At 43.4% G+C, this 27,332-nt stretch overlaps 1 protein-coding gene across 1 annotated transcript in view; it reads left to right on the forward strand.

Annotated features, from left to right (window-relative positions):
- The window catches only part of PDZD7 (PDZ domain containing 7), a 721,728-nt gene that overhangs the window by 359,261 nt on the left and 335,135 nt on the right, over positions 1 to 27,332 (forward strand). Inside the window, exon 10 of the mRNA XM_086922676.1 lies at positions 17,390 to 17,559. Coding sequence (XP_086778802.1) covers positions 17,390 to 17,559 — 170 coding nt within the window. The remainder of the gene's footprint in view (positions 1 to 17,389; positions 17,560 to 27,332) is intronic.

Here is a 27,332-nt window from a genome sequence, read left to right on the forward strand (position 1 = left end):
TAGCCCACAAGGTGAGGAACGTGCCCATAGCAGTGAGAGAAGCAGTCCAAATTGAACTCCAAGAGTTGGAGAAGAGAGGTATAATTGAACCAATCACCTGCGCCGAATGGCTTGTGCCCCTAGTGGTAGTCATGAAGCCCAATGGAAAGGTCAGGCTTTGTGTGGACCTGAGAGAACTGAATAAGAACATTGTTGTAGAAAGATTTCCCCTCCCAAGGATTGAAGAAATGCTGGCTAAGACCAGGGGAATAAGGTGGTACTCCACGATCGACTTGACTTCTGCCTACCACCAAATAGCACTACATCCGGATAGCAAACGTCTGACATCCTTCATCACACCGTTCGGGTGCTACCAGTTTTGCCGCATGCCGTTCGGGCTGGCCTCGGCGGCTGCAGTGTTTCAGAAAATGATGCACCAGTTGTTCAGAGACATCAAAGGCGTCCAGTATTTCCAGGACGATATTCTGGTGATGGGGCGTGACAGACTGGACCACGACCAGAAGCTCGGAAGGGTGTTACAGACATTGGAAAGCAAGGGCCTCACCGCTGAGTGGACAAAGTGCCGATTGGGCCTGGAGTCGGTAACATACCTGGGCCATGAAATTGGAGTACGGGGCATCACTCCCAAGGCAGAAAACGTAAAAGCAATCGCTGAAGCGCCACCCCCCAAGAACAAGGAAGAAGTGAGGTCGTTCTTGGGGATGGCGGAGTACTGCAGCAAGTTTGTGGTACACTTTGCCTCGAAGACCCATCATATGAGGCTGCTGACCCGGGAGAGCTCAGTGTTTCAGTGGACACCAGAAACTCAGACTGAGTTCGAAACAATTAAGAGAGATGTCACAGGAGCTGTACCGCTCAAAGGATATGACCCACAGGGCGCCACGGTACTCACGACCGACGCCAGTGACAAGGGCCTGGGTGCTGTACTCATGCAGGATCGGGGACGAGGAGAAATGGAGACGATCAGCTTTGCATCCAGAGCACTGACGGATACTGAGAGCAAATATAGCGTGATCGAAAAGGAGATGCTGGCGGTGGTATGGGCCATGACGCGATTCTGGCAATTCTTATGGGGTACCCGATTCCTACTTAAAACAGACCACAAGCCGTTGGTAAAAGTATTGACATCGAGTGGACATGCCAGCGCCACTCCCAGGATATCCAAGATGACCTTGAAACTGCTTGAGTTCAGGTATGATGTGGAGTACATTCCGGGAAATCGGAACCGAGTAGCCGATTACTTGAGCAGAGCGGCTGCCATGGAGCCAGGAGAGGAAGACCCTACAGGAAAGGGGGAATTGGTAGCTCTCGTAGAAGACCAGGAGAAAGTAATCAGCCACCAGGACTGGGTGGAGGCATACGAGGAACACAGCAATATGAAGGAAGTGAAGAAATACATCATACAAGGCTGGCCAGACAAAAGACACGTGAGAGAAAGTATGAGACCATATTATGAAGTAAGGGAAGAACTGTCAGTAGGAGACAGAGGGGTATTCACATACAGAGGAGACAAGGTGATTCCCCCAAGGAACCTCCTCACCAAACTTTTGGACATGCTACATGAGGACCACTTAGGCATAGGGAAGATGAAATTGAGGACAAAACAAAACTACTGGTGGCCAGGCATGGACATGAGGGCGGAAAGGCACGTCAGAGAGTGTTCACAGTGCCAGGGCGCGGACAAGACACTCAAACCCCTACGTCCTGCGTTAGGAAGGTTCGATCACCCAATGAACCCGTGGGAAGAGCTGTCTATTGACATCTTGGGACCAGTTCTAGATGATCAGGCCACGCAGAAGTATGTATGTGTCCCCATGGATCGATACTCCAAATGGCCGGAGGTAAGGGTGAATGAAACTATGGACACAGAGAACATTTTAAGGTTCCGGTCAGAGACCTTTACCGGGGAAGGAATCCCTAAGTCCATTCTGAGTGACAATGGCTCCCAGTTCAGGTCGGAAAAATGGAGCATATTTATGCAAAGGAACGGCATCACCATCAAACACACAGCGATCTACCATCCTGCTGGTAACGGCTTAGTGGAGCGTTTCAATAGGGTGGTGATGGGAGCCATACAAGCCGCGATTTCCAACAACAAAGATTGGGAGAAAGCACTAGAGAACATGGTGTGGGCCTACAGGATCACACCCACGAGCACAGGGTACAGCCCGTTCCAGATATTGAGAGGGCGTGAACCCTTCACGCATGATAACAGGATTTGGAAGGAGAAGGTCATCACCAGTGAGTGGTCTCCTGCAGTGGTGCGAGCCAACCTGGAAAAAGCACAAGCCATCTACACCAATCATTACAACAAACGAAGGAATGTCAAGGGAACGGAGCTGGAGAAAGGAGAGTGGGTGAGAGTATAATTAGCCACTCTACAGAAGAAAGGAGACAGTAAATATAGCAAACTATTGCAAGTCAGGGAGGTGTACGACCGAGCGGCCCTGCTGAGTGATGGTAACGTGTGGTCCCAGGACCGCATGGCGAGATGCAATAAGGTATTGCAATGGGGGCACACCGGAACGGAATGGGAGGACATTGTGAAATCGAACACAGAGAAAGGGCTAAGTGAAAGTGAGCAGCAAGGCGGAGTAAGTGAGGAAGCAGGACGAGAGGAGGAAGAAGGAGCGAGCGAGAGTCGAGGGACTGACATGGAATGGCCGGAGAGAAGCATGGAAGAGAACGGGGTTATGGAGGAAAGGATAGAAGGCACCGAGATGCAGAGCCAAGAGACCCTGGAGAATCCTACTAGGATGACGAGGAGCGGAAGGCCGGTGGTAAGGCCCTCCAGATTCCGTGATTTCGAAATGGACAATGAACTGTAAGTGACTTCTCAATGTTTGGTAAAAAAAAGGGGAGATATGTAGTGAGCGCACTAGTTTATGCATGTCACGTAGACGTGACGTGCGGCGGCCATTTTAGGAGGCGGTGCGCGCGCAGATCCATTCAGCGCGCCGTGGACTGAGAGACAGCAGCGCCGGCCGGCGCTCTCCAATTACTGCCGTATTTTGTCAAATAAACAAGTTTAAGCACATATATGCTCCAGCGTGATTATTGCCACAGGGGCGACGTTACAGTGCCTCATACTCCCGAAGCCCTTTTGAACTGTGAATACGCTGCTGTACGAAACACACACTGATCGGCCGGGAGCCTCAAAATGAAACGTATTGAGGAAACGTCCCGTTACCAATGCCAATCCTCACAATAATATTTTTTCAATAGAGGGGGCGGGGGGCCTGCAGCAGTACGGACCTGCAGGCCGGGGTTAAGAGTAGACGTAGTACTACTGTATGTAGAGGTAGACTAGAGAGGCGAGTGGAGAGAAAGCCAAGCATGGCGCGCAGCAACCGCTTCCACACAGGAATTAGGTAACAAAATCACAGCACTCTGTCTTGACTCTTCAATTCTCGGGCCGTTCCCCACGAAACGAAATTCAGTTTGGTTTCTATTTCTAGTGGTCTCGTCGGTCGGTCTCGTCTCTCTCACTTGACTCCTCTTTAATCTATGCACGGGACAGGATAAAATGTTTGGAAATGTGAATGGTGTGAAAGGAGAGGACGTTTATTGTTTGCACAGTTCGGATTGTAGTGCGGAATTCCAAGCACTGGACTGTGTCCTTCCTTTTGATTCACTGCTGCTTTCTTTATGTTCTCCTCTTTATGTTTCCCATTCTCCCTCCTGCCAAATGTACCTCATGGACAAATCAGCCACTGCCTCCTTTAGTGTCATGGTACACCTTTCCTGTTACACCCCATGCCACCCCCAAAACTCCCAAACCTGTCCCTATTCCAACACTATCTACCTCTCCAGCCACTTTGCCCGCTCTTACTGTGACTGAACACCTCTTCTTGTCACTGCCCCTAATCTCCCAATCTCTCTTATACCATTATTCACCTCACCTCTGCCTGTCACTGTCCGCTTCTCCTCTTCTGTATCCTTCTCCTCTCAAAGTCCCCTTCGCCCATCACAGCCCACTTCTCCTATCACTGCTACATTCTCCAATATAGTTCATCTTTGCTCACTCTATATTCTCAATCTCCTCTTATAGTTTCACTTGTCATTTCCTACCATTCATTGCATATCATGCCACCTTTTCTGTCTCATATTCATCACTGCCAAACACGTGATAGCACTGAAAGCCTGGTAATGGAGGGACAGAATTAGCAGGATATGTCACTGTGTCACTGACTCTTTCCCTATACCAATTACACAATCGGTATCCTACAAACCAATACAGGAATTCCAATACAGGGAAAGTTGTCCCCAATATCAACATCCTTTCAGAGGACTTATGAGGAGCAATTTGTCCCCAGGAAACCCCTCACCATCAACCATGGAATATTTGAAAGTCTGCGTTTTGCTTCTTTTCCTTGAGCCATGATTAGCATTGACAAGCTGTGCCAGTCAGACTGTGCAGTGTACCAAGCCTGCAATAGTCTCCTGCACTTCCAAATGACAAGAAAAGTGTTTTCTCTATACTAATCAGGGCCCTGTGCCTTACTTACCCTTCACAACTTTCACTGTAACATTACACACAACTGAACACTCAAAGAGAACAGAAAAAAACAAGATTATTTGTGACTGCATCTGTGGTGGGTGATGCTATTAATAAGATTAGACCCTTAAAGGGAATCAACTTCTACAGAATTGCTGAATATTCTAAACCCTAAAGCAAAAGCACTTTTTTAGGGCACCCTGAGAACCTGCAGAGTATGTTTGCCCACAATTGTCTCATGCCTCACAATTAGACTCTGTTAAAAATGACATACTACAGTATGTGTCCCTTTTCAATGCATTAGCCATTTTAGCTAATTTATTGCAAAACTGTGCTGTAAATGCGCTTTTGATTTAATCTTTTTCAAAATGTTCACGGGGCAGGGGAACCTACTATCAAAACCTTACTTGGAGGAAGGATCCTTTGTTGAAATTCAGATCGGGTATTACATCTGACTTTCAGCAGTGCCAGTTGAGGATATGGGTGGGGCCGATAGAGTATGTGGGTGGAGCCAGGGGAGGAAGTGGGTGGAGCCGGGGAAAGTGGGTGTGGTCTCCGACAAACATTTGAGCACCTGGACTTCATATTTTACAAATTAAGCTCGCCTCCCACAAAACTCTTGCAGGAGTCTCTCGCACCCAACCATCCAGATATACAAATAATTTTGTCCCTTAATTTTTCAAGAACTACTGAACGGATTTACACCAAATCACAAAAGCGAAATCTGCCTACCAAGATCTAGCTCCCTACAAAAGTTAATGTAATTCCATTCAGCAGTTATTGCTGTATCTCTGCCTAAAGAAGTCTATGGAAAATGCATAGGGTAATTTGCTTTTGGGATCTCCCTTTTATCTTTGCCACCACTTGACTAATCACCCCAAATCCTTCCAGCTGAAATTAATTTTCTTTTTTTGGTAAACTTTTGTGAAAATTCGTCATATGGCACCAAAATATTAATAAACCAAAAAACACCTTGTCTTTGGAAAAGCAGACCTAGCTATGACTACCCAGATGTGATCACCACTGCGTAATATAGTATATTATGCATTCATAAGATTAGCCATGTTCAGAGGTTCGAATATTGAAGTTTCAAGGTTTATCTTTCACCAAGTAAGGTTGCTTGTCCAGATCACAAACCGTGTTTTGCACATATCAAAATACCCACTCTAATGTTATTCGTACTCACAGAGTAAATGTGTTGTGATGAATATTTCAGTGTCTGTCAAGTTCAAGGTGGGCATCTTCTGCCCTTGAGGGACTGGAGAATCTCCCACTTTGACAGCAGGACATTGTTCTTATTTTCAGCTCAAGGGATGCCCATCTCACATGATGGGTGTTTAATAAATGATCCAGCCTTCCTTTGTTGTTGGTACTAGGAGAGTGGCGGTTGAACACACCAATGCTATTGTTGGCACTGCGCAGGATAAAAATAGAACGTACAGTATCTAGTTCACAGTGTCTGGTCCAGGCAGGGCTGATCCGACGGTCCACTTTGGAGAATTGTTAACGTACATTCTGAAATTCTGATGTCATTGCCCATTTTTGGGAACATTTACACAGGCTGGCCTTATTCAAAGAAGTGTTTGTGCGCTCAAAGGTTGGGTTTTACCTTACATATTGGACTCCTGTAAAACCTACTACTGGAAAGATGCCTACCTTCACTTACTATGAACAACAAAATACAGTACTAGAAAAATGTGATGAAAGAGATCAATCCCCTCCATCTAGCGCTTTGATTTTATACGTTACCACATGATCTACTCTAGGAGTAGAAAAAGGAACACATCGTGCATTCTTAAGCTGCACAAGTGCAGTTTAAAATGCTTTAAAGAAAATCAGAATAATACATTAACTGTGGATTATACAAAGAACACTTGGTTTGTTCTTCTTACATTACAGGCATTCATCCGTTGGTATACATAGAAAGCCCAGCTACTTCCGATTTATTGTAATGTGCACCTTCCAAATTTCGACGTGTTTAGAGCATCTAGAATCAGTTGTGTAGCAAGGGTGCAATGTTCAGTAATGCAAGCAAAGACCCCGGACCCTCCGTCCCACCAGTTGGGTAGTACAACACAGCCATAATTGGGGCACAGTGGTCCCCTCAAGCCCCTGGGATACCCTACCTGATGTACTTATAGTAGAAGCACCCCTGCTTAGAACATAAATTAAATCTGCATTCAACAGCAACAGCCACAGCATTCCGCATCACAAATCATGCAGCTGGCACATTATACCTAATCACAACACCTCCTCGCAGAAAAATCACTCAGACAACAACGCCAATACTTAATAGTGATATACCACAAATGATGCAAGGGCAGACCAACGGTCAGACTTCCCTTCCCAAAATGGCCATATTTAGACCTAGAGGAAAACATCACATCCTACATCTCAACACAGATGTACAATCAAACCTAATTCCACCATTAACCCTTAATCACCATATGGGGAAACACCACAATTAACAATAATGAAGACGCACAGTCAGACCGCCTTCTGCCCTAGCACAACTTATGTGAAATCCTCTTTATACAACAGTTCTCGTTTGTTACAAGGATAAACATCCTAACTAATATCCAGAACTGATTCAATGCCAAATCTCCCCTTCCTTTTAAGTTTGTACAGAATATTCACAGTCAAATTCCCATCTGTATTGGCCATCAGCATACCTAATCTATGACAGACTCTCAACCACATTCCCCTTCGCTCACTGACCCTTCTCTTAGTGAATTAGCTTCTCTTGAACACTGGAAGGCTACACCGTCGTGCAACAGTCTAGAGATTGATGATACTTTTTCAAGAAATATTTGTTGCCAACATTTTTATTGATTTTGACGGTGCAGGAAAGTAAGATACACATTCTATACAATGCAATAAGAAATTGAAACATGGAATGGTACATTAGATACTTAAGGTAAGCCATTGAGAATATTGATTAGAGTAAAGCATTGTTGGTTGAAACCTCATCAATAAAGGGAATTGTAGGAGAAGGGGAAATATGGGAAAGGGGAAGTGGGCAAGGAAGAAATAAAACCCATGGGATATATAGAGAGGTAAGGGGGCAGGGAGGAATATGAGAATAATAGGCTGAGCAGCGCGAGTATAGAAGGTGCGGATAGTGTGAGTACACAACCTTCATATAAATCTTTCATCTTTAAGTTTCCAGAAATCTTTAATGAATAGTCTATAAAAAATAGCAAATCTAGTCCAAAGCATGCCTTTGAGAGAACAAAAAATGAACTTAAGATCAGAGAGACGCTAGGTTAAATACTAGTTACAGTGGACATCCTTTCAGTACTTAACGGGGGACACCCTATGTTCAGGAAATATCCTTCAGGCAACCCCGGAATGTTCTTAATCATTATCTGGACAGAACCCTACATCACAGCAAATGCAAGCATCAAACCATTTTGAACACTAGCAAACAGTGGCACCTTGTATATTAGCCAAACACAGCCCGATAATACCACAACAAACAAGGACATATTGTCCAGCCTCCATATTCATTCTCAGCATGCTATTTTACAGCCACTATGAAAGATACTTAATCACCGAGCACAGTGTCAAAGACCAGAGCACATAAACTCCCTAAAAATGTAAAACTATTCCAAAACCTGCCTGCTCATGGTTGAGTCTCCTTTTTTATGTTTTAAAAAAATGTATATTGCACTTGCCTCACATAGAGAAACAAATACAAAACATGCATAACTGCAGAAAACTATATCGAACACATTCATAAAGTCTCTGGGTTCACCTACCTTAAGCATAAGTCTTTGTTCAGTAATCAGTTCACATTATGGGACATGTTACCATACTATGCTTCAGTCTCCTACAGTCATAGATTTATTGAAGTACTTTAATTGCATATGATTTATTGATGCAGATTTTCCACAAGGCGAAAATTTTTGTGTGTGTAAATGTGATACAACAATATTAATTATGTTATGTTTCCTGTAGTGCGTCACTACACACTTCTGCAATTTCAAAGCTGTGTCAAACACAGATACTACTCTTAAGAAATGTAATAGTACTCCATTTATGGACCTCTGTCAAATAAAAGGCTGAATCTGTCTCGCACCAAGAAGCACTCTTAAGCTAATGCTTTGCGCCTGGTTATTATACTCTCCCATTTGTCCAGCCATCCCCAAAGCAGGCATTCTGAAAGCGACTTCTAGCTGCAGATTCCTTGCCTTTTAAATATTTCCCTGGCATCAGAATGGATTTGGAAACTTTTCAGATGAAACTTTGCCTTCTGATGGGTTACGCCTTGGGGCTGCACACCGGCCCTGTTCTGCTCTGGAAATTATGTTCAGAGCCTGTATAGCATCCACTGCTGTGAGCTGACGTCAGTTGCTTTTAATGGTGTTCGCGCTCTCAGACGTAGAGACTCCATACCGATTGGTATGAGCAGTGTGCAGTTTACTGGATAAGGGATTTAATTAATGGGTAATGTCCTATCGCCGAACAGGGAGAATGGGAGTGTCCCTGAAGAATCTACGGCCAATGTCTCTTTCAGAAAGAGCTTTACCGAAGGTAAGTAACTTGTTCTTCTGAAAGAGATTGCTAACCACAGATCCCTCACCTTTTCAACAAATACCCAATCAATACCTATTTGAAGTTTGGCCTGTGAATGGACTCAAACCAGAAAATCCTGCGGGACTTAGTGGGCAAATTGCACCTCTCAGTGAACCCGACTGTGCAGACAGTAGTGCTTTGTAAACGTATGGAGGGACGCCCTCGTAGCTGCCTTGAAAATATCCATAACAGGCGTGCCAATGCAATGGTAGCAGCTTTGGCCTTGGTAGAATAGTTATGCAGTATTTCGGGAGGCTATTTTTTGGCTAATGCATAGCAGATCTTAATGCAGAGCTAGATTTATTTATTTGAAGAGTTTTATACAGAGCTGGCTAGACCCGGAAGTATCAGAGCGCTTTACATGAGGTTAGCATTGTTGCAACGTTACATTAGTTACAAGAACAAATCATTGCATAGGTAAAAAACTGTGTGACATAATAAATACGTTATTAAAGCATTAAAAAAGCGTAGAAAACAAGTTTCTTGGGTGCGTAGAGAGTAATGGGGGAATAATAAAGGGGTAGGGATGCAGATCAGGGCTGGTTGAAATGGCCATGGAGGATAGTACTTAAAGGGAACACGAAACAGTTAGAGTAAGTGAGTCGACAAACCAGTAAGGGTCCAATAGATCAACAACATCCAGGGCCGGACTCACTCACTGAGTCGGGTCACCTTAGAAAGGGATGGGTCAAGGGTAGATGATTCTGTTGTGCACAGCCTTGCCTTTTGTCACTTTAGAGAATCCTACAAAGAGCTGACCATCCACCCGGTGTTCTTTGGTACAATCTATGTTAAAGCTTAGCACCCTCTTGGATTCCAAGAGGCCGAGCATAGAATGGCAGCAAGGTGATCTTCTGACCGAAGTGTAACGGTGTCACAACTTTCGGCCAGAAAAATTCCCATGCCCTCAGTACCAGCCTGCAGGGAAAAAAGGTGGTGTATGGAAGGTTGACTCAGAGAGCTTGAAGCTCATTCATGCTTCACGGATGAAGTAGTGACCAGGAACACTGTCTTGAGGGTGAGAAGCCACAAGGCGCAGGTGCGAAGAGGCTCAAAGGGAGTGCACTTCAAGAATGTGAGGACCAAGTTAAGGTCCCACTGTGGCATGACAAAGAAGGATGGAGGCAACCCTTTTTAAAGAAAAGAAAGAAAACATGCCACTGAAACAATGAAGGCTGATCTGGAAACCACAAAAAAAGCAGAAAGATACACTTTAACTGTACCCAGAGAAAAGCCTTGCCAGACTAGGCCCAAAACAAATAATAAAACCTCATATTACTTCACTTGAAGGAGATCTATCTATCTGCCGAGTGCAGAACCAAGCCTCAAATTTGTCCAAAAGACACACGTATACAGTTTTCGTTGGTGTATGCTTAGTTGCCAAGACAACACCAACCACTTCTGGAGGAAAATCAGATGAAGGTAGAGCTTGTGAAGGCCCAGATGTAGAACCTTGCTCTGCTGCTACAGCTGATCCTCCCAGTGATGCAGCCTGATCACAGGACAGATGCTCAAGCTCAGCAGTTCTCTCTGTGCCCAATATTGAGCCACTAGGATGACTTTGGCTCAGTCTGTCATGATCTTCTTGAGAACTCTAGACCGTCAGCAGAAAAGCTTACAGGAGTCCCGAGTACCACTCAAGGTGGAACGCGTCTATGAGTAAAAGATGCCTTGGAAACTCCAACATGCAGAAGTGCTGACATTAAACTTTCTTGGCAGTGGTGAAGAGATCGGGCCAATGTTCTCTCAATTTGCAGAAGAGACCTTGCACCACCTCCAAGTGCAATTGCCACTTGTGATCTGCTAGGCATCTATGATTTAGTTCATCTGCATTGGCAATCAAGAGCCTGTCAGGTGGTTTACTACCAGGAAAGGTGCTTGGTGGTCCAGCCATTTCCAGGGGCACAGGGCTTCTTCGCACAGGGTATTGGACCCCACCACACCATTTTTGTTGCAGTACCTCATGACGATGGCATTGTTTGTGAGCACCTGAAGCCAGCCTCTCCTTGACAAATTGAAGGAAGGCTTTTAGTGCTAAGTGGTTGGCCCGCAGCTACAGAGGGTTGATATGGGGCTGGGACTTCACTGGAGACCAGAGACCTCTTATCTCCTGTCCACTCTGATTGGGGAAGGGAGAGGGGTCTGCCGCAGACCCAATCGTGGCCCAGTAACCACCACTAGAGATCTTTTGCTGTCTCCTCCTAAATGTGAATGTGGTCATAGAGGTCCCCTTGGTGTTGGGCCTACTGAGACTTCATAACCCAATGCAGAGCCCATATATGCCACCTGGTGTGCTCAATCAGCAGGATGCAGGAATCCATCAGTCCCTCCAGCCTCAGTCGACCTCCGTGAAATCCTGGACTAAAGCTGAAAGATCGCAATCATAATCTGAATGTCCTGGACTCTCCGTCCTGGGGGAAAGGCATGAAACCGAACAGTGTGCAGAATATTTCAGATGAAGGGTAATGTCTGAGAGGCAATCAGTTTTGTTGGCACACTAAACCCCAAAGATTACTGAAATTTGCCGTACTTGAGATGGTGGACGACTAACTGGGGCATGCCAGCTATGACTAGCCAGTTTTTGAGGTAGTGGAAAACTAGCTCCCATGACCCCCAAAAGTGTGCTGCTACCACTGCCATCACTTTCAGGAACACCTGAGGGGCAGTGATGAAACCAAAGGGGAGGGAGCACAGTGCACTGAAAATGCTCTTGTCCCACTACAACCCACATGTCACGCCAATGGGCCTGCAGGACGGGTATATGGAAATGGGCATCCTGCAGGTCTAATGCCACCATCTCTGTCTCCAGGTACGAGGGCAGACAAGACCTGGACGAGGGTAAGCACCTTAAATTTCTTCTTCCGGAAGAAGGCATTGAGAAAGGTGCAGGTGTAAAATAGAACAAAGGCCTCTGTCCTTCTTGGGAACCAGAAAGTAGCGGGAATAACAACCACATCCTAACTCTTGCACTGGCACCCTCTCCATAGCCCCTTTGGCCAAAGGGATTGTACTCCTGCCGCAAAATGGAGAGATGATCCTCCATCAGTCTCTGGGATGAGGGGGCCGATGGAAGGTGCAGCTGTTAGAGAATAAAAGGTAGGGCAATCCTTGTCAAACACACTACAGGACCCACCTATCTGATATAATGGCAAGTGAACCCAGCAAGAATCCTCAGATCCTACCTCCCACGGGTGACTGTGCTCTACCTAAAGGGGTTTGGCAGGTGAGACTGCACTAGGGGGGTAGTGGGGTGGCTAGTTCAGTGCTTTGACCGTGAGGTGGTGGCCACCACGGTCTCAAGTGCACAAATGCTGGGTGCCTGGTAGAGGTTGGATTGGCTGGCAGTATGGCGCTTCTGCTGAAGCTGCAAAAGGAGTGGTAGGGCTGATGGAGCTGGCGAGGTGGGGCACATAAGCCTATGGAGCGTGCTATGGTCCTGCTCTCCTTGAACCTCTCAATAGCTATGACTTGTCTTGTCCCCTGTAGAATGGCATGTCCATGAGGGACGACTGGACATTGTCTGAAAAATAATTGGACCCCAGCAAGCATGGAGGCGAACTGCGGCCTTGGTACCAGTGTCACACCTGATGAAATAGGTAGTGTCCAAGGCACACCAAATTGTGAACTTGACAGCATCATGACCATCTTGTAGGCCTTGGAGATAACCGGTAAGAGATCGTTGGAGAAACGAGGATGGATTTGGGCCACTGAGTTCCAAAGTACATGAGAATAGCGCCCCAGCAGGCAGCTGGCACTCACTGATCTGAACGCCCAGCTGGTGGATAAGAAACCCCCCTTCCCGAATGTCTATACCCGATTTTACTCCCTATCGGAGGGAGTAACATGGAATACTTTGGTAATACCCTTGATTGCAGACGCCTGCACCACCAAGCCTTCAGAGGAGGGGTGCTGAGATTTAATAAAATGCAGGGTTACCCGAGTCAGGGCAGTGGCAGTGTGAAATTTGGTAGTTGAACAGGGAGCCAGAGCAAGGTTTGGTCCATGCCCACGATCAAGTATCTGTAAAGGCTTCATTAAATAGTAAGAAGGACGCCCTAGATGTCTGCCCTGGCTGAAGAACCTCCGTAAGTACATTGGTCTTGACCTCCATGGTGGGGAGCTAAAAGACAAGGATGCAGAACGTCGTACCAATTCTCCTCATAATAAGAGTGACCGATCTCAACATCCATATCCTGATTGCTATCCAAATCCAAGCCAAATCGGGGAATGAAGGTTGCACTGCTGAAAAGTTTCCGGGATCCAGTCGGATGCCTGGCCAATAGTCGAAAGGTGAGGATTCTGCAACTACATAGTCTCTACCAGAAAGTGCTTTACCCAAAATAACTTGTACATTGACACTAACTCTGCCTTAACATGCCCCCCCCTTTCATGAATCCTCACCTGCATCCTTTATAGAGAACTAGATGTGATGTTTCAATGAAACTCCACAAATGAATAAATACATGTAACAAGATCCTCCCTAACATTATAAAATTCTTGAAAAAAGCCGAGAGAGAGCGCTAACATATAAAACTTCATAAATAAAATAGACACCTGTAGCTTCTCTTGTGTTGTTAATTTTATGTCACTCAGAACTCCCAGTGAAAAACATCCCTTGCTAGTCACAATTTCCTGTCCATCATTTTATATATTTCTATGGGTTTTTGAGTGCTTATGAAGCTCAATTGGGGTTTTAAGAATTATACATGGTTGCAAACTGAACATGTTTGCAAATTAAATTTACAGTTTTATATAAAAAAGACAACAATTTGTCGCTCCCAAACCAGCAAATAATGGAGTTGCAAGGTCATATAAACGTTAAGCATAACCGGAAGCAATTAAAGAGTCACTCTGAAAGAACTGGTGCTAGATCGCCACAGAAGAAGAAAGCAGCGGCAGATAAAAACACTTAGCAGAGGTGGTAGTGTGGTGGGAGATCTTGTTTGCAAGGTAGAGTAACCGGTACCAAAGCATGTGATTATGGAGAAGTGTGATGGTATGGAGAAAAGTGAAGGGTGTAATGTAATTGTCTTCAGTGTTATATTGCCAAATAAGATGGGGCTTTAAGGGAGGCAAAGATTTTTTACTGTATACTGATATTTCTTTGAACATCATCGCTCCGGAATCTCAAAGTGGGCATACGCCGTACCCCACTAATGTAGGCAGTGGGAAGGAGTGTGGACAGCTAACCATCGATGTAACTCTGGTGAGGGATGTATGTGGGAAAACCTCTCATACAAGTCAAAGTGTCTAGAGTAGCCTAGAGTAAAGAGAACTACAAAATGGCAATATGTCTCCCTAATGGATGATACAGTGTTGCATACAAGATAAAGAGTTGTAGTTTCAGGAAACTCGGAGCAATTGCAAGGAAGAATCCTTTTCTCTTCTCAAGGAATTGTGCTTTTTCTCTTACATGGAAGGGTCATCTTGTTAGCGAGATGGGAGTCGAGATATAGGACTTAATAAGAGATATAGGACTTAATAAGAGATATAGGACTTTATAAGAGATATAGGACTTTATAAGAGATATAGGACTTAATAAGAGATATAGGACTTTATAAGTGAGGGAGGAGATTTTGAGATTAACTCTGATTCAATAGGGAAGCTTTACAGAGTGATTATGGTTTGAGTGGCCATGAGGAATTGAAGACTATGGTCTACTGTTTTGTTGTTATGTTGTCAATAATTGGGTATTGTGTAATAGTGCTAACTCTGTCATCATACATTCAAATCAGCAACGAGACAGTATGTAAATGCAGGAAAAAAGGTATTAATTCGGATGAAAGATTTAAAATGTGTTTTTAGAGGCTAACATGAACGGTTATGCCAAACGGCATATTTTGGTGATTCTGCTTTTCAAGTAAGCCTTTACAAATACTTTTCAACTTCCCAAAGAACGGGCCACTGAGGTCCCCTTTTCTTATAGAAATTATAAATCATTCCTGTTAATTAAACCGTCACATTGAACGCCATGCTTTCACATAGTGTGGACTAAGCATTGTTTGGGCTGTTTCTCTAAATATGCTTTCAACAACGCTGAAGCCTCCAGAGAGCCCTGAGAACGGAACAGTGCTGCCTGGCCCCATACCAGCCCTTACCAGACACGGAAAAGTTTGATCAGTGAATGATTCTAATCGTTGTCGATTTAGTAATCGTTCCGTTCCTCGTTTGTTTAGCGTCTCTTAGAGCGACCTAGGGTGACCGTCAGGCACTTTCATTGCTATAATAGGAAAATTTAAGAAACACATTAAAAACAGTTCCTCAGTGGGCTTCCTCGCCTGCTTCCAGGACTTCCGTTTAACTAAAAAGAAGGTGGCATGTATGGCTCACCCAGTAGGACGTTAAAGAATGGATGGTTGGTTCTGATACCCGGGACAGCTCAATTGAGTGAATTACTGAAGAATGCAATGAAAAAACATGGTTCATGATTAGAGATGATGGTTCTGTAGTAAAATGATATTAGTTTTATCGGAAGGTGAAAAGAACCTACCTATCATTGCTCTTCTCTCGTTCTTTCCAGTTAAGATGCACCTCTGTTTCTAGTTCATTGTTTACAAAAAATTTGATTTCTCCTCGTTTTTGTCCCCCCCCTTTCTTCTCCTGTACGCAGGCAACGTTGTCCAGAAATTTGTAATCAGAAGCCTGAAAAGGGGTAAAGCAGCAGAGTTTCACTTCACTTGCATGCACTTTGCTGGTTTTCACTGCCAGATGGTGTGGAGTGTGATTTCCTGTCCGTGTGCCTGTACGCTCACTCAGATGCAGAGTCCTTTTCTTGTACCTCATACACAATTAGGAGGAGAGCATGGCTATGAGATACTGTGATGAAGTCATCTCCGCTAGTGAACCTGAGGGCTGTTTGAGTTTTGTTGGGGTGAAAGATCTTCTTCAGGTGGGAAGTGGACTTCTTTAACGAAGAGTTGGCCCATTGTTTTGATGAGGTCCAAGGGCAGAAGCGATCAGCTATGGGGAGTGAGCATGCTCGTGTACAAAGAGGCACATCCCGTGAGGAAGATGCCCAGCTTATCCTCTTTGCTACAAAGGTCTCTTAAAACATGAAGATGCTCCTCTCTGTAGAAAAAGAGCAGCTCTGCCCTAGAGAGCAGAAGATCTTGTGAACTATGGATGTTATGTGTCGGATGCAAGGAGGCCTCTTAGGGCGGTAAAGGTCAGTCTTTGCAAGGACCTGAACTGACCTAGTCTAGTGAGGCGGAGGATCCGTTTTAGATGGGGATGGGTAGTTTCTAGCGAGAGCAAACACTTATCAAGCGAGAAGGGGATCTATTGTGGTGACGAGACGGTCTTCTCTGAAAAGTAAAAGTTTGCAAACTCATTTTTACACAGACAGGGTACACTGAATAATTGTTACTCAAATCCGTCTTTTAATGGAAAACGTGTCTTTTTGTGTCATGAAATAGCATATCAAACACATACTCTCTTAAAGAAGGTGGCATTGGAATGCTCAGCAAACAAAATATTACAGATTAAGATGTAAAATGTACCACCCGAGAGACTTACCCAGATTACTTGTAACACATAAGCATCCACATTCTTTCAGAGTAGTGCACCCTTTGTACCGAGGTGGTATTCTGTATGAAAGTAATCGGATGTTTTAGGATGTAACTGAATACTTTTGTTGTCTACAGCTATAAATCCGAGTGAGAAAGACCCTGGTTGATGACAGCAGATATGAACATTATATTACCTCTGCTCCATCATGTGGGGACACTTTGCAATGAATCCCATTGCTCCTCCGTCGTCTCTGTTTGAGCTCGAAAGCTTTTCATGTCTCATGAGACCAATTGGATTATGGAACAAGCCGAAATTCAGAAATCTCTTTAACACAATGGGATTTATTGGTGTCCTCGCATGATCCGGTTTGGCAGAACACTACCAGGAAATATAAATAAAAATCCTTTCTGTGTCCTGAAATAGTATCAGTTTTATTTAGGATTTCTTAATTTACAAGTTATTTTATTCTTGACTGTGGGTATCTTTTGTGCATTCCGCAAGTGCAATTTATTTCACACCGGACTTGTTTAAACCTTTTTAGAAATATAAAAGCCCAATACTCTTTAAATGTTGCACTTGCCCTTAGAAAAATATGCCCGGTAATATGTTTCATTTTACTTTTGTGGCTTCTTTCCTGCAAGAGACCCGTTTGGCACCCTTAAGCTTTTCTGTAGAAGTTATGCTGTCTGTGGTGGTTTGAGAATTTAAGGATAGCACGACGCGTTTTTTTATGTTGTTGTTTGTCAGAAATGATTTCCATTAGGGCATTATAACATTTTCATTGAAATATGTTGTTCTCACTAGACAAAGAGAGGAGCCGCCCCCTTTTTATGTTTGGCTCTCAAAGGGATGCGCATCAGTCCAATGGAGGTGAGCACACATCAGCAGAGAGCAGGCTGGCCTCCATCGAGGACATGGCAAGGAGGCTCCTGAACGAGGATGAAGTTGTAGCAGTCTCCCGCCACTGTAGAAGGGTAATTTCTATTCAGAATTCTTTCTGTGCCTGGACATTGCGTCTCTTTCTTTTTCAATGCTTTGTTGAGGAGAAGTGTGACTGATCAGTCATCACATGCTTTGTGGTTGTGTATACAGGAACATTATGGGCACCATTGTGAAACTCCATTCAGTATGCTCGTCTCAGTTTCATTTCTTCCTACAGCATATCTTCAGAACAAGCATTGGCAAAGCCAATAGGTCTCACCTATGCAAGAGCTATTGGCTACGCCAATGGTTTAGACATGTGACTGCTGTTCAGCCTGGCTGAAAGTTGGTGGCATTGAGGAGAGTGGCATGAAGTGAAGTGGAGTAGAGTGGAGTGTCATGAAGTAGAGTTTCTTAGAGTGCAGTGGAATAGAGTGTTGTGTAGTAGAGTGGCACAGAGTGAAACAGTGGAGTAGTGTGTCATAGAGTGGGGTTCTGTAGAATGGAGTAAAGTGCCATAGAGAGAGTTGTGTGGAGTGGCGTAGAATGGCAGAGAGTGGAGTACAGTGTCGCAAAGTGTCATAGAGTGGCATACAGTGCAGTGGTGTGGAGTAGAGGGGAGTAGTCTGTTGTAGAGTGTAATAAAATGGCTTTGGAGGGAGTTATGTAGCATGGAGCGTAATAGAGTGGAGTAGAGCATCATAAAGTGGAGTGGAGGGTGGTGGAGGGGAGGGTCGTAGAGTGGAGGGTCGTTAGAGTGCAGCGGAGAGTCATAGAGTGGAGTACAGTTTTGTAGCATGGAGTGGATTAGTGGAGAGTGGAGTAAAGTGTTGTGGAGTAGCGTAGAGTGGAATAAAGTGTCATAGAATGGAGCAGCATAGCGGGGTGTAGAGTGTAGTAAATTGGCATAGAGTGTTATAGATTGGAGTATGCATGGTGTGGCAGCACACTGCCATAACAGACAATACATTTTCAATTGAGATGACCGTTACATTCGCACCTACAGGTTAACTGATTAAACTAAACAGAGCTCAAACGATAAGGTGTGGAAATGGCATCACCTAATGTATTGGTTATTTTTGATCGTATTAAAATATTTGTTTCCACTACATTTCAGAATTACAAAAAAAGTGCTTGATTTGTGCTTTCCTAATTCTGATGTATTTGCACAGTTCATATACAGACATTTAAATTTTTTTGTGTGCTAGGTAAAAGCCTATCCTTTCCCATACCCAGCAAGATTGTCAGATAAATCCTCTCACTTTGAAGTCAGAGAAATTAAATTAAACACCAAGCTTCTTTGGAAGATAGAGCCTGGCATTTGACTTCTGTCTGTGAATGCACACCAAATTTGACAATATGAAAGCAAACTTTATAGGCCTGTTTATAGAAAGTAAGCACTCTTGGAAAAATACAGTAAGCAGGCTATGCTCCACAGAATGGACTGACTCAATCTGGACAGGCTACAACAAATAAATCCAGCAAATAAATGTGAGTTACAAAGCCAATGGTAAGCAATGGTTGGGAATGCAATTCTAGGGAAGCTTTCAGAATGTCCAAAAGAAATCTTTTTGCAACCAGGGAGCTGCGCTGTCTGCAAGGCTTCGATCTAAAAAGGAATCTTTTCTTTGTGCTTGGGCTAATTCCCCTGACACTAGTGTCAACATGGCAGTGGGAGAAGTGTTTTTTTAATCCTCCCAGCTAAACACTATAGTCTTTTACATAGACAAACAGAGAGATGAATGAGAAGGAAATGCATGTTGTTCTCCCTTCCTTAGCATAAGAATAATTCAAATGTCCAAATGGTCTAGTTTATTGAGCCAGGCCGTACATATCACAGGTAGCTGTTTAATCGCACAGTTCTCCTCTCCTTTATCTAATTGTTGAAACCATGCCTCCCCTGGTGATTTACCGGCATTGGTGCTATCTGTGTTAAGAGAGAATGGCTGTTTCCCCTTTATTGATGCTTTATGGCCTCATACCCATTTCCTTCATTTTGTTGTAGGGGTTGGTGACACTCTTACTTGATTACGCATGATGCACTGTGGATAGCTAGTAGAGCCAGGGAGGACAAAGTGTCTGATTTTGAGATTTTGGAACCTTTTTGTAAAATAAAGATTTCTCAGCTGGAGATTAAGAATTGGTGGACAAGTATGCCTCATTGTACAGTTACGGGTTACTCGCGAGACCGATGACATTATAGTTTGGGTTGAGATATGCATTAGAAAAAACTGCACCTAATAACGCAAATAACAAAGAACTGAATAACAATATAATAGAACAAAGTGAATATCAATCTCTTGCACTTGCTGAATGTCTTTAAATAACCACAGCGCCTGGGAGAGTATCCTTAAAGACGAAAGAAATGTATACTCTAATTCAGCTTATCTGGGAACCAGTCAACCTCTCTGGGCACTCCATATGAATAAAGGAATTTTACACTATAACACCGATCAGTTTCCTGAGCCCTTTCTTAATATTTAAAGTATACATTTAGTAGTAGATTCATCATCTTCTTTAAAATAATACTAAAACGTCCCATGAGAAACATTGCAGTAATATGCAAACATTTCAGACTTAATTGAAAGATGTTCACAGTGTTTACTATAATGTAGACAAAATTAATCCCTTTAAATGTCAGAATTAAACATGAAATTACACCCTTAACACTATCGGTGCGGCGCATTTTCCCGCTGTGCGCTGAAGTTTTAAAAATCCCACGGTTCATGACGAGCTCAGCTCGTCATGAGCGTACGAGAGGTGTACTTCATGACGAGCTGAGCTCGTCATCAGCGTCGGAGGGGTTAAAAAGTTGCTTGCTCACGTTTGTACTCCTCATTGTCAACCATTCACAAGTACTCCTGCTAATAACATCATTACACGTAACATCCTCCTAGCATACAACCTGACTGTCATAGGTAACAAGTTACGTGGTGAGATTTAGTTCACTTTATCAAATTATAACTTTCAAATCGTCAATCCACAATTCTTCTGTATGTCTTAGACTTGCTTGTCCTTCTCCTCTCTTTGAATGTTAAGAAATGTCATCTAATATCATGAGTCTTACTTGTATTGTGTCGATATGTAACTGAGTGCCCTACACGGTCCAAGGCAAAACCACAGTCACTTGTGATTGGAGAGATATGTGATTTCTAAGAGTAAAAATTTAATTGTGCACTGTTCTGATTTCATGTTTGAAAATGCATAGCTACTTTAGATTTAGACTAGTGTGACCTTAATGCACAATTATGTACAGGCAATTAGAATTTGAATGTATGTGTGGTTTCTTTGACAGATATGCATTTGCATAGATTTTTGTGTAACTGTGTATGTATGTAATATTTGTATAGAGCTAACCTAGTCAAATTCCTGCAAAAAAATGTATAGCGTGATAGGAAAAGATACAATCAACAAGTGACTGGAGCGGTAACTGGGTTTTGGAGTAGTGGTGGACTTTTTCTGTATCCTGAAATAGCACGCTTTAAAGAGTTGCATCTTCAGATTTTTCATACACTAAAGTAGGGTGGGGCATTCCTGATGGATACAGGCTTGTTCTTCCAACTTCTAGGTACATAGATGAGACGGTCTGTTGAATTTTCTTTTTACACTTGTTTGCTTCCATTCTGATGTTTTCCCGGATGTGAGTGAGAGCCGTCAAAAATTGTCAGTCAGATATGAGAAGGTGCTGGTAATGATGGCTTTGTGATAATGATACAGATGCTTTTGCTGAAGGGGTGGGCATGCAAGGAGAGCCAGTGGAGATCCACCGAAAAGGTGGTGATTTGGTGATGATTTTTCAGGTGAGGATTTACCTAAGGAGGAATGGAGGAATATGAAATGATCACTAACTCAACATACAAAGTTTTATCGCTGTCATTATGCTTGTCACAGGATATATATATATATATATATATATATATATATATATATATATATATATATATATATATATATATATATATATATATATATATATATATATATATATATATATATATATATATATATATATATATATATATATATATATATATATATATATAAAGCTCCAAGAACACCTGGGCAGGGCACCCACAGGCGGGTGCTTTTCAATGTGTGGGTGCTCCCACAAATCAATATTCGCTCCAAATTCCGTAACTCAGGACTTCCATCCTACGGTAAAAAAGCACTCACAGGGGTCGTTTGGGTTATTTATTTTTTACCAACAAACAGACACTTCATCAACAGACGCGTTTCGGTAAAGAACCTTCATCTATGTTTACCGTAGCGCCATCTTAGACATAGTTTTAACCACATGTGCATATTATCGCAATCAACGAAGGACTCAGAAATACAAAAAGAGTCATTACAAATGGAGCGCCATTTTTAAACAATCAAATCAATGAAAGAAAGTTCAATAATGCCCATGGATGGGCACGTTATGGATATAAATATATGCCCGGCGTTCCAAAACAATTGTATATACAATTGAGGCTGTGATAAATCAAAGCATACTTATCCTGCCCTGTATGGGCATGCAGTGAAAATACATAAATACTGCCCTAATGTAGACCATCAATACATCATATTCACACACATATATACATCTAAGAAGAAAGAAGGAAGGAATGTCAGAACCACTCCAGAGAGAGGGTGACCTGGAAGATATGCGGGGAGGAAACAGAGATAAAGGATTCTATATACATATATACATCTATACATTTCAGAAATCAGGCTCGAACTGAATTTACATATATATAGTAAGTTGACATGCCTGGATCGTATTAATCACTTTTTACAGCATATCCAGGACTGTATATGTGGCCTTAACAGTTGATATAAATTCCATCAAGTTATTCTCCCAGGTGTATTGCAAGTTCCTCACTGCTGTTCAAACCCAAAGGATGCTTGGTGTGCATCCGGAGCCGAAGTAATATGTCCCCCCCCTCTAGGATTACTGGGAACATGATCAAGCCCAAAATAACTAAGCAGATCCCTGTTGCGCTGATGTACTTTATCAAAATGACGCGCAACAGGGTATGCTTCATCACCTTTTGCAATGGCCCGCATGTGCTCCAGTATTCTCATCTTCATGGGATGGATTGTGCTTCCCACGTAACGCAGCCCGCACGGGCAGGTTAAACAGTAAACACTGTAGGGGGTGGTGCAAGTAAGGAACCTTCTGATCTTTCTGCTGATTCCTATATTGGGAATTTCATTCCACTCCACAAGCCCCAAGTGAACCCACTAAAACGACTGTTACCACCAAATATATCGCGCTCGAACGGCTGTACGAGCGCGAAATAAGGAAATGGTGGGAGGGAACTTCCCTCCAAAAGTATATTTAAGTCAATAGGGTCCCGAGAGGTCTATGAATCTACACGGTGCCTGCCTACGAGTCCCCAGACCCATTATTACTGGATGAATGGGCGGAACATACTGCAGCATCCTGTGAAGGGAGTCTACGGATTTTGGTAAAGTTCGCATGGAGCGACCGTGAAAAGGCACTCAAAGATATCGAAACTTTAGAGGAAGAACTAAAGAAGGAGGAGGACCAAGTGAAGATTGGGGAATACAGAGATCAAATGAAGAAGCGTCTTAAAACCTATGAAGAGAAGATCAAATTACGAAAACAAAGTAAATTCGATCGTGATGAAGCTGATTATGCCCATGGAAGGATTCTAACCTTCGCGAAAAAATATGACACCCCACGGAAGGAGTTACTGAATAAAAGCAAGACTGTGGTCCAAACGACAAGTGGAACAGCGGAGGCTCCGGCAACCTCAGAATCAGAGGTAACCAAAAACGAATCATCGGAAGAAGAAGGTGCTGGAACCTAAAGATCAGGACGTGTCCGTACTCCTTTTCGCAAGGAATTCAAACTGATCCGCCAATCTTGGCGGAAAGGGGGAGCGAGCAAACCCCCGGAAAAATCGGGAAGAGGAAAACAAGGAGGGGGCAGAGGGGCCGTAAGAAACAATGTCTCCCCACCAGCAACAAGAAGCAAGAAGATTTACAACAAAAAACGACAATGATGGAGGAGAATCTTACCATAGTCAATCTTATGAATAAACAACTGATGAGCACTGAGGAGTCGGTACTCAAGCTAGGATTGACGTACTGTCCCCAAAAAACAATGGAATTTACACAAACGCGAATTGATTTATTCAAGTTTACGCGTAAACTGAAACTTCATAAGTATTTTAAGACTAGACCGCATACTGGCAAACCCAATAAGAAAGCTGGCAATGCGCCATGTATCGGATCTCTTGGCTGTGAAAGATTTGGAAACAATTGTGATCCTGGAGGAATTAAGAACTGAAGAAGATCTGATGTCCTAAAGTAGAACCCAACAGCTGGCTGTGACTGACACCGAACAATTGGGTGGACTCACGTCTTTTAAACTGGCATCGAAATTCCATCCACAGATGGCAGTGTATTCCATAGATATCTTTGCGGAGGCGGTGGTGAAAGATTTAACCCAATTTAGACGGAGACAAAAATATCGGCGATCTCCAGATGGAAATTTCACGGAGAAACAACAACAAGCTCTGATTGAGTTGAGTAATGATGAGGGTGTCGTCTACAAGCTTGCTGACAAAGGCGGCAATATTGTCATTCAGACAAAGCAGAACTATGACATCGAAGCATTCCGCCAACTGAACAACCAGGACACATATATGGCGATCACAACTAATGATTACCAACGAAGTACTGTGGATTACCATGCGATGTTATCTAGATGGCACAATAAAGGACTTCTGGACATTGATGAGTTCCTATTTCTGAGACGCTTAAATCCCATAATACCCACATTTTATCACCTACCTAAGGTGCACAAGAATAAGACCATGCCCCCTTGCAGGCCAATTAAGGCGTCTCAAGGCAGCCTAACTGAAAATCTAACCACCTATGTGGACTTCTTCTTGATACAACATGTGAAGACTCTGAAATCCTATATCAGGGATACCACAGACTTGTTGGACAAATTGGCTACCTTGAAGTGAGAGGAGGGATACACCATGATGGTGTTGGACATTACGAGCCTTTACACTTCGATTAAACACGAAGATGGTCTCTTAGCCACCAAGTACTTTTTAGACAATCGTCCACTTAAATATACACAACATAGCTCAATGGTTTTGGAGTTTGTTGAATTTTGTTTGGCTAACAATATCTTCCTATTTCAGAAACAACTGTACAGACAGCTGTCTGGGACAGCGATGGGCACCTGCTTCGCCCCCAGCTACGCAAACTTGTTCGTGGGCTGGTGGGAGGAGCAGGTGGCCTGGGGGGAGGCCAACAAAGAGTGGACTGAACAGATTGTGGGGTGGTATCGTTTCATCGACGATGTGTTTGTCGTATGGAATGGTCCACCAGAGACGGCTAAAGAATTCATTGATGTCCTCAATAGGAACAAACTCAATCTGGAATTCTCTGGTGAAGTTAGTGAGTCCTCCGTTAACTATTTGGATATTAATATCTATATAGACTCAGGAGAATTAAAAACCAGATTGTACCGAAAGCCGACAGCAGGCAATTCTATATTGCAAGCGTCTAGCAGCCATCCCTCTAATCTTATAAGAAGTATCCCCTACGGGGAACTTCTTAGGATTAAACGTAATTGCACAGATGAGAAAGAATTCCAAAGTGCAGCCAAAGCCAGTATGCAACGTTTTCAGGCACGGGGCTATAGCCGCAAGATTCTAAATAACGCTCTTGAAAGAGCAAATAAACTGAAAAGAGATAGCCTTTTAAAGACCAAAGACAGGAGAATCCAAGACTCTGCAAATGGGGGGAAATTCCGCCTTCTAACTACTTTTTCCAAAAGTTCAACCCAACTTAAAAAGATCTTGAAAAGAAGTTGGCACATATTACAAACTGATGAGGTACTGAGCGTTGATCTCCCTTCCAATCCTTTAATCACCTTTAGGAAGGCGATATCATTAAAAAACGATCTGGTGCACAGTTACATGGCAGAAACCCCTAAATCAGCTTTTGGATCCATGCAAGGGTTTTTCCCCTGTGGGAAATGTAAAGCTTGTACAATCAGCAAATGAGTTCTGACCTATGAAATTCCCAATATAGGAATCCGCAGAAAGATCAGAAGGTTCCTTACTTGCACCACCACCTACAGTGTTTACTGTTTAACCTGCCTGTGCGGGCTGCGTTACGTGGAAAGCACGATCAATCTCATGAAGATGAGAATACTGGAGCACATGCGGGCCATTGCAAAAGGTGATGAAGCATACCCTGTTGCGCGTCATTTTGATAAAGTACATCAGCGCAACAGGGATCTGCTTAGTTATTTTGGGCTTGATCATGGTCCCAGTAATCCTAGAGGGGGGGACAGATTACTTCGGCTCCGGAGACTGGAGTCGAGGTATATCATTGATATGCACACCAAGCATCCTTTGGGTTTGAACAGCAGTGAGGAACTTGCAATACACCTGGGAGAATAACTTGATGGAATTTATATCAACTGTTAAGGCCACGTATACAGTCCTGGATATGCTGTAAAAAGTGATTAATACGATCCAGGCATGTCAACTTACTATATATATGTAAATTCAGTTTGAGCCTGATTTCTGAAATGTATAGATGTATATATGTATATATGTATATAGAATCCTTTATCTCTGTTTCCTCCCCGCAGATCTTCCAGGTCGCCCTCTCTCTGGCGTGGTTCTGACATTCCTTCCTTCTTTCTTCTTAGATGTATATATGTGTGTGAATATGATGTATTGATGGTCTACATTAGACACAAACCTTGCAGTTTTATTGCAAGCCCATACAGGGCAGTATTTATGTATTTTCACTGCATGCCCATACAGGGCAGGATTAGTATGCTTTGATTTATCACAGCCTCAATTGTATATACAATTGTTTTGGAAAGCCGGGTATATATTTATATCCATAACGTGCCCATCCATGGGCATTATTGAACTTTCTTTCATTGATTTGATTGTTTAAAAATGGCGCTCCATTTGTAATGACTCTTTTTGTATTTCTGAGTCCTTCGTTGATTGTGATAATATGCACATGTGGTTAAAACTGTGTCTAAGATGGCGCTACGGTAAACATAGATGAAGGTTCTTTACCGAAACGCGTCTGTTGATGAAGTGTCTGTTTGTTGGTGAAAAGTAAATAACCCAAACGACCCCCGTGAGTGCTTTTTTACCGTAGGATGGAATGAGGTGCCGGGTTTTTAGGAACCCGGTGGTGCCAGGGGATAACACCCGAAGACCTCTGAGTTCTCCCTGTTCCGGACCACAGAAACCAAGAGTCTTCTAGGTGAAGTCAGAGATCGAGTTTTATTGGCTGCAACCAAGTAACATGTGTCCTAGAAGCACGACAACACGGGCCGTAAGTTCTCAGGAGACTGTTCGTTTTTACAGAACCAGCCTTCTCCTTTTATATACGATATTACACTTCAGGCAAGAATTCTTGAGTTTACAATACGGCCATATACATATTTACACAATGGAGCAAAACGCACAGTCATGTTGATCAACCCATATTTTAGATGTCCAGTTTGTGATAGATGACCCAGCCCAGCCCGGAATTACAATCAGATATCGATGAAACCCCAATAAAACAGGGCACCTCCTTGTCATAAAACTGGCCATAAACAAGGAACATGGACAGGTGTATGTGTGTAGAAAACATGGTCTGTATGTGGTGAATGGTTTATGGCATGTTGTGCTTTGATGATATCTTACTCGGCCACTGGGCGAGGAGCTGCCCAAACAGGTTTGGCTGGAGGCGGTGGAGTCAGTTCGGCCAGGTCATGGGGAAGTCAGCTAAGGTGGACGTGTCCTTTCAGATCAAGCTCGACCTTAATCAA

The sequence above is a fragment of the Lissotriton vulgaris genome, chromosome 5 (genome assembly GCF_964263255.1).
Source record: "Lissotriton vulgaris chromosome 5, aLisVul1.2, whole genome shotgun sequence".
NCBI classification, from domain to species: domain Eukaryota; kingdom Metazoa; phylum Chordata; class Amphibia; order Caudata; family Salamandridae; genus Lissotriton; species Lissotriton vulgaris.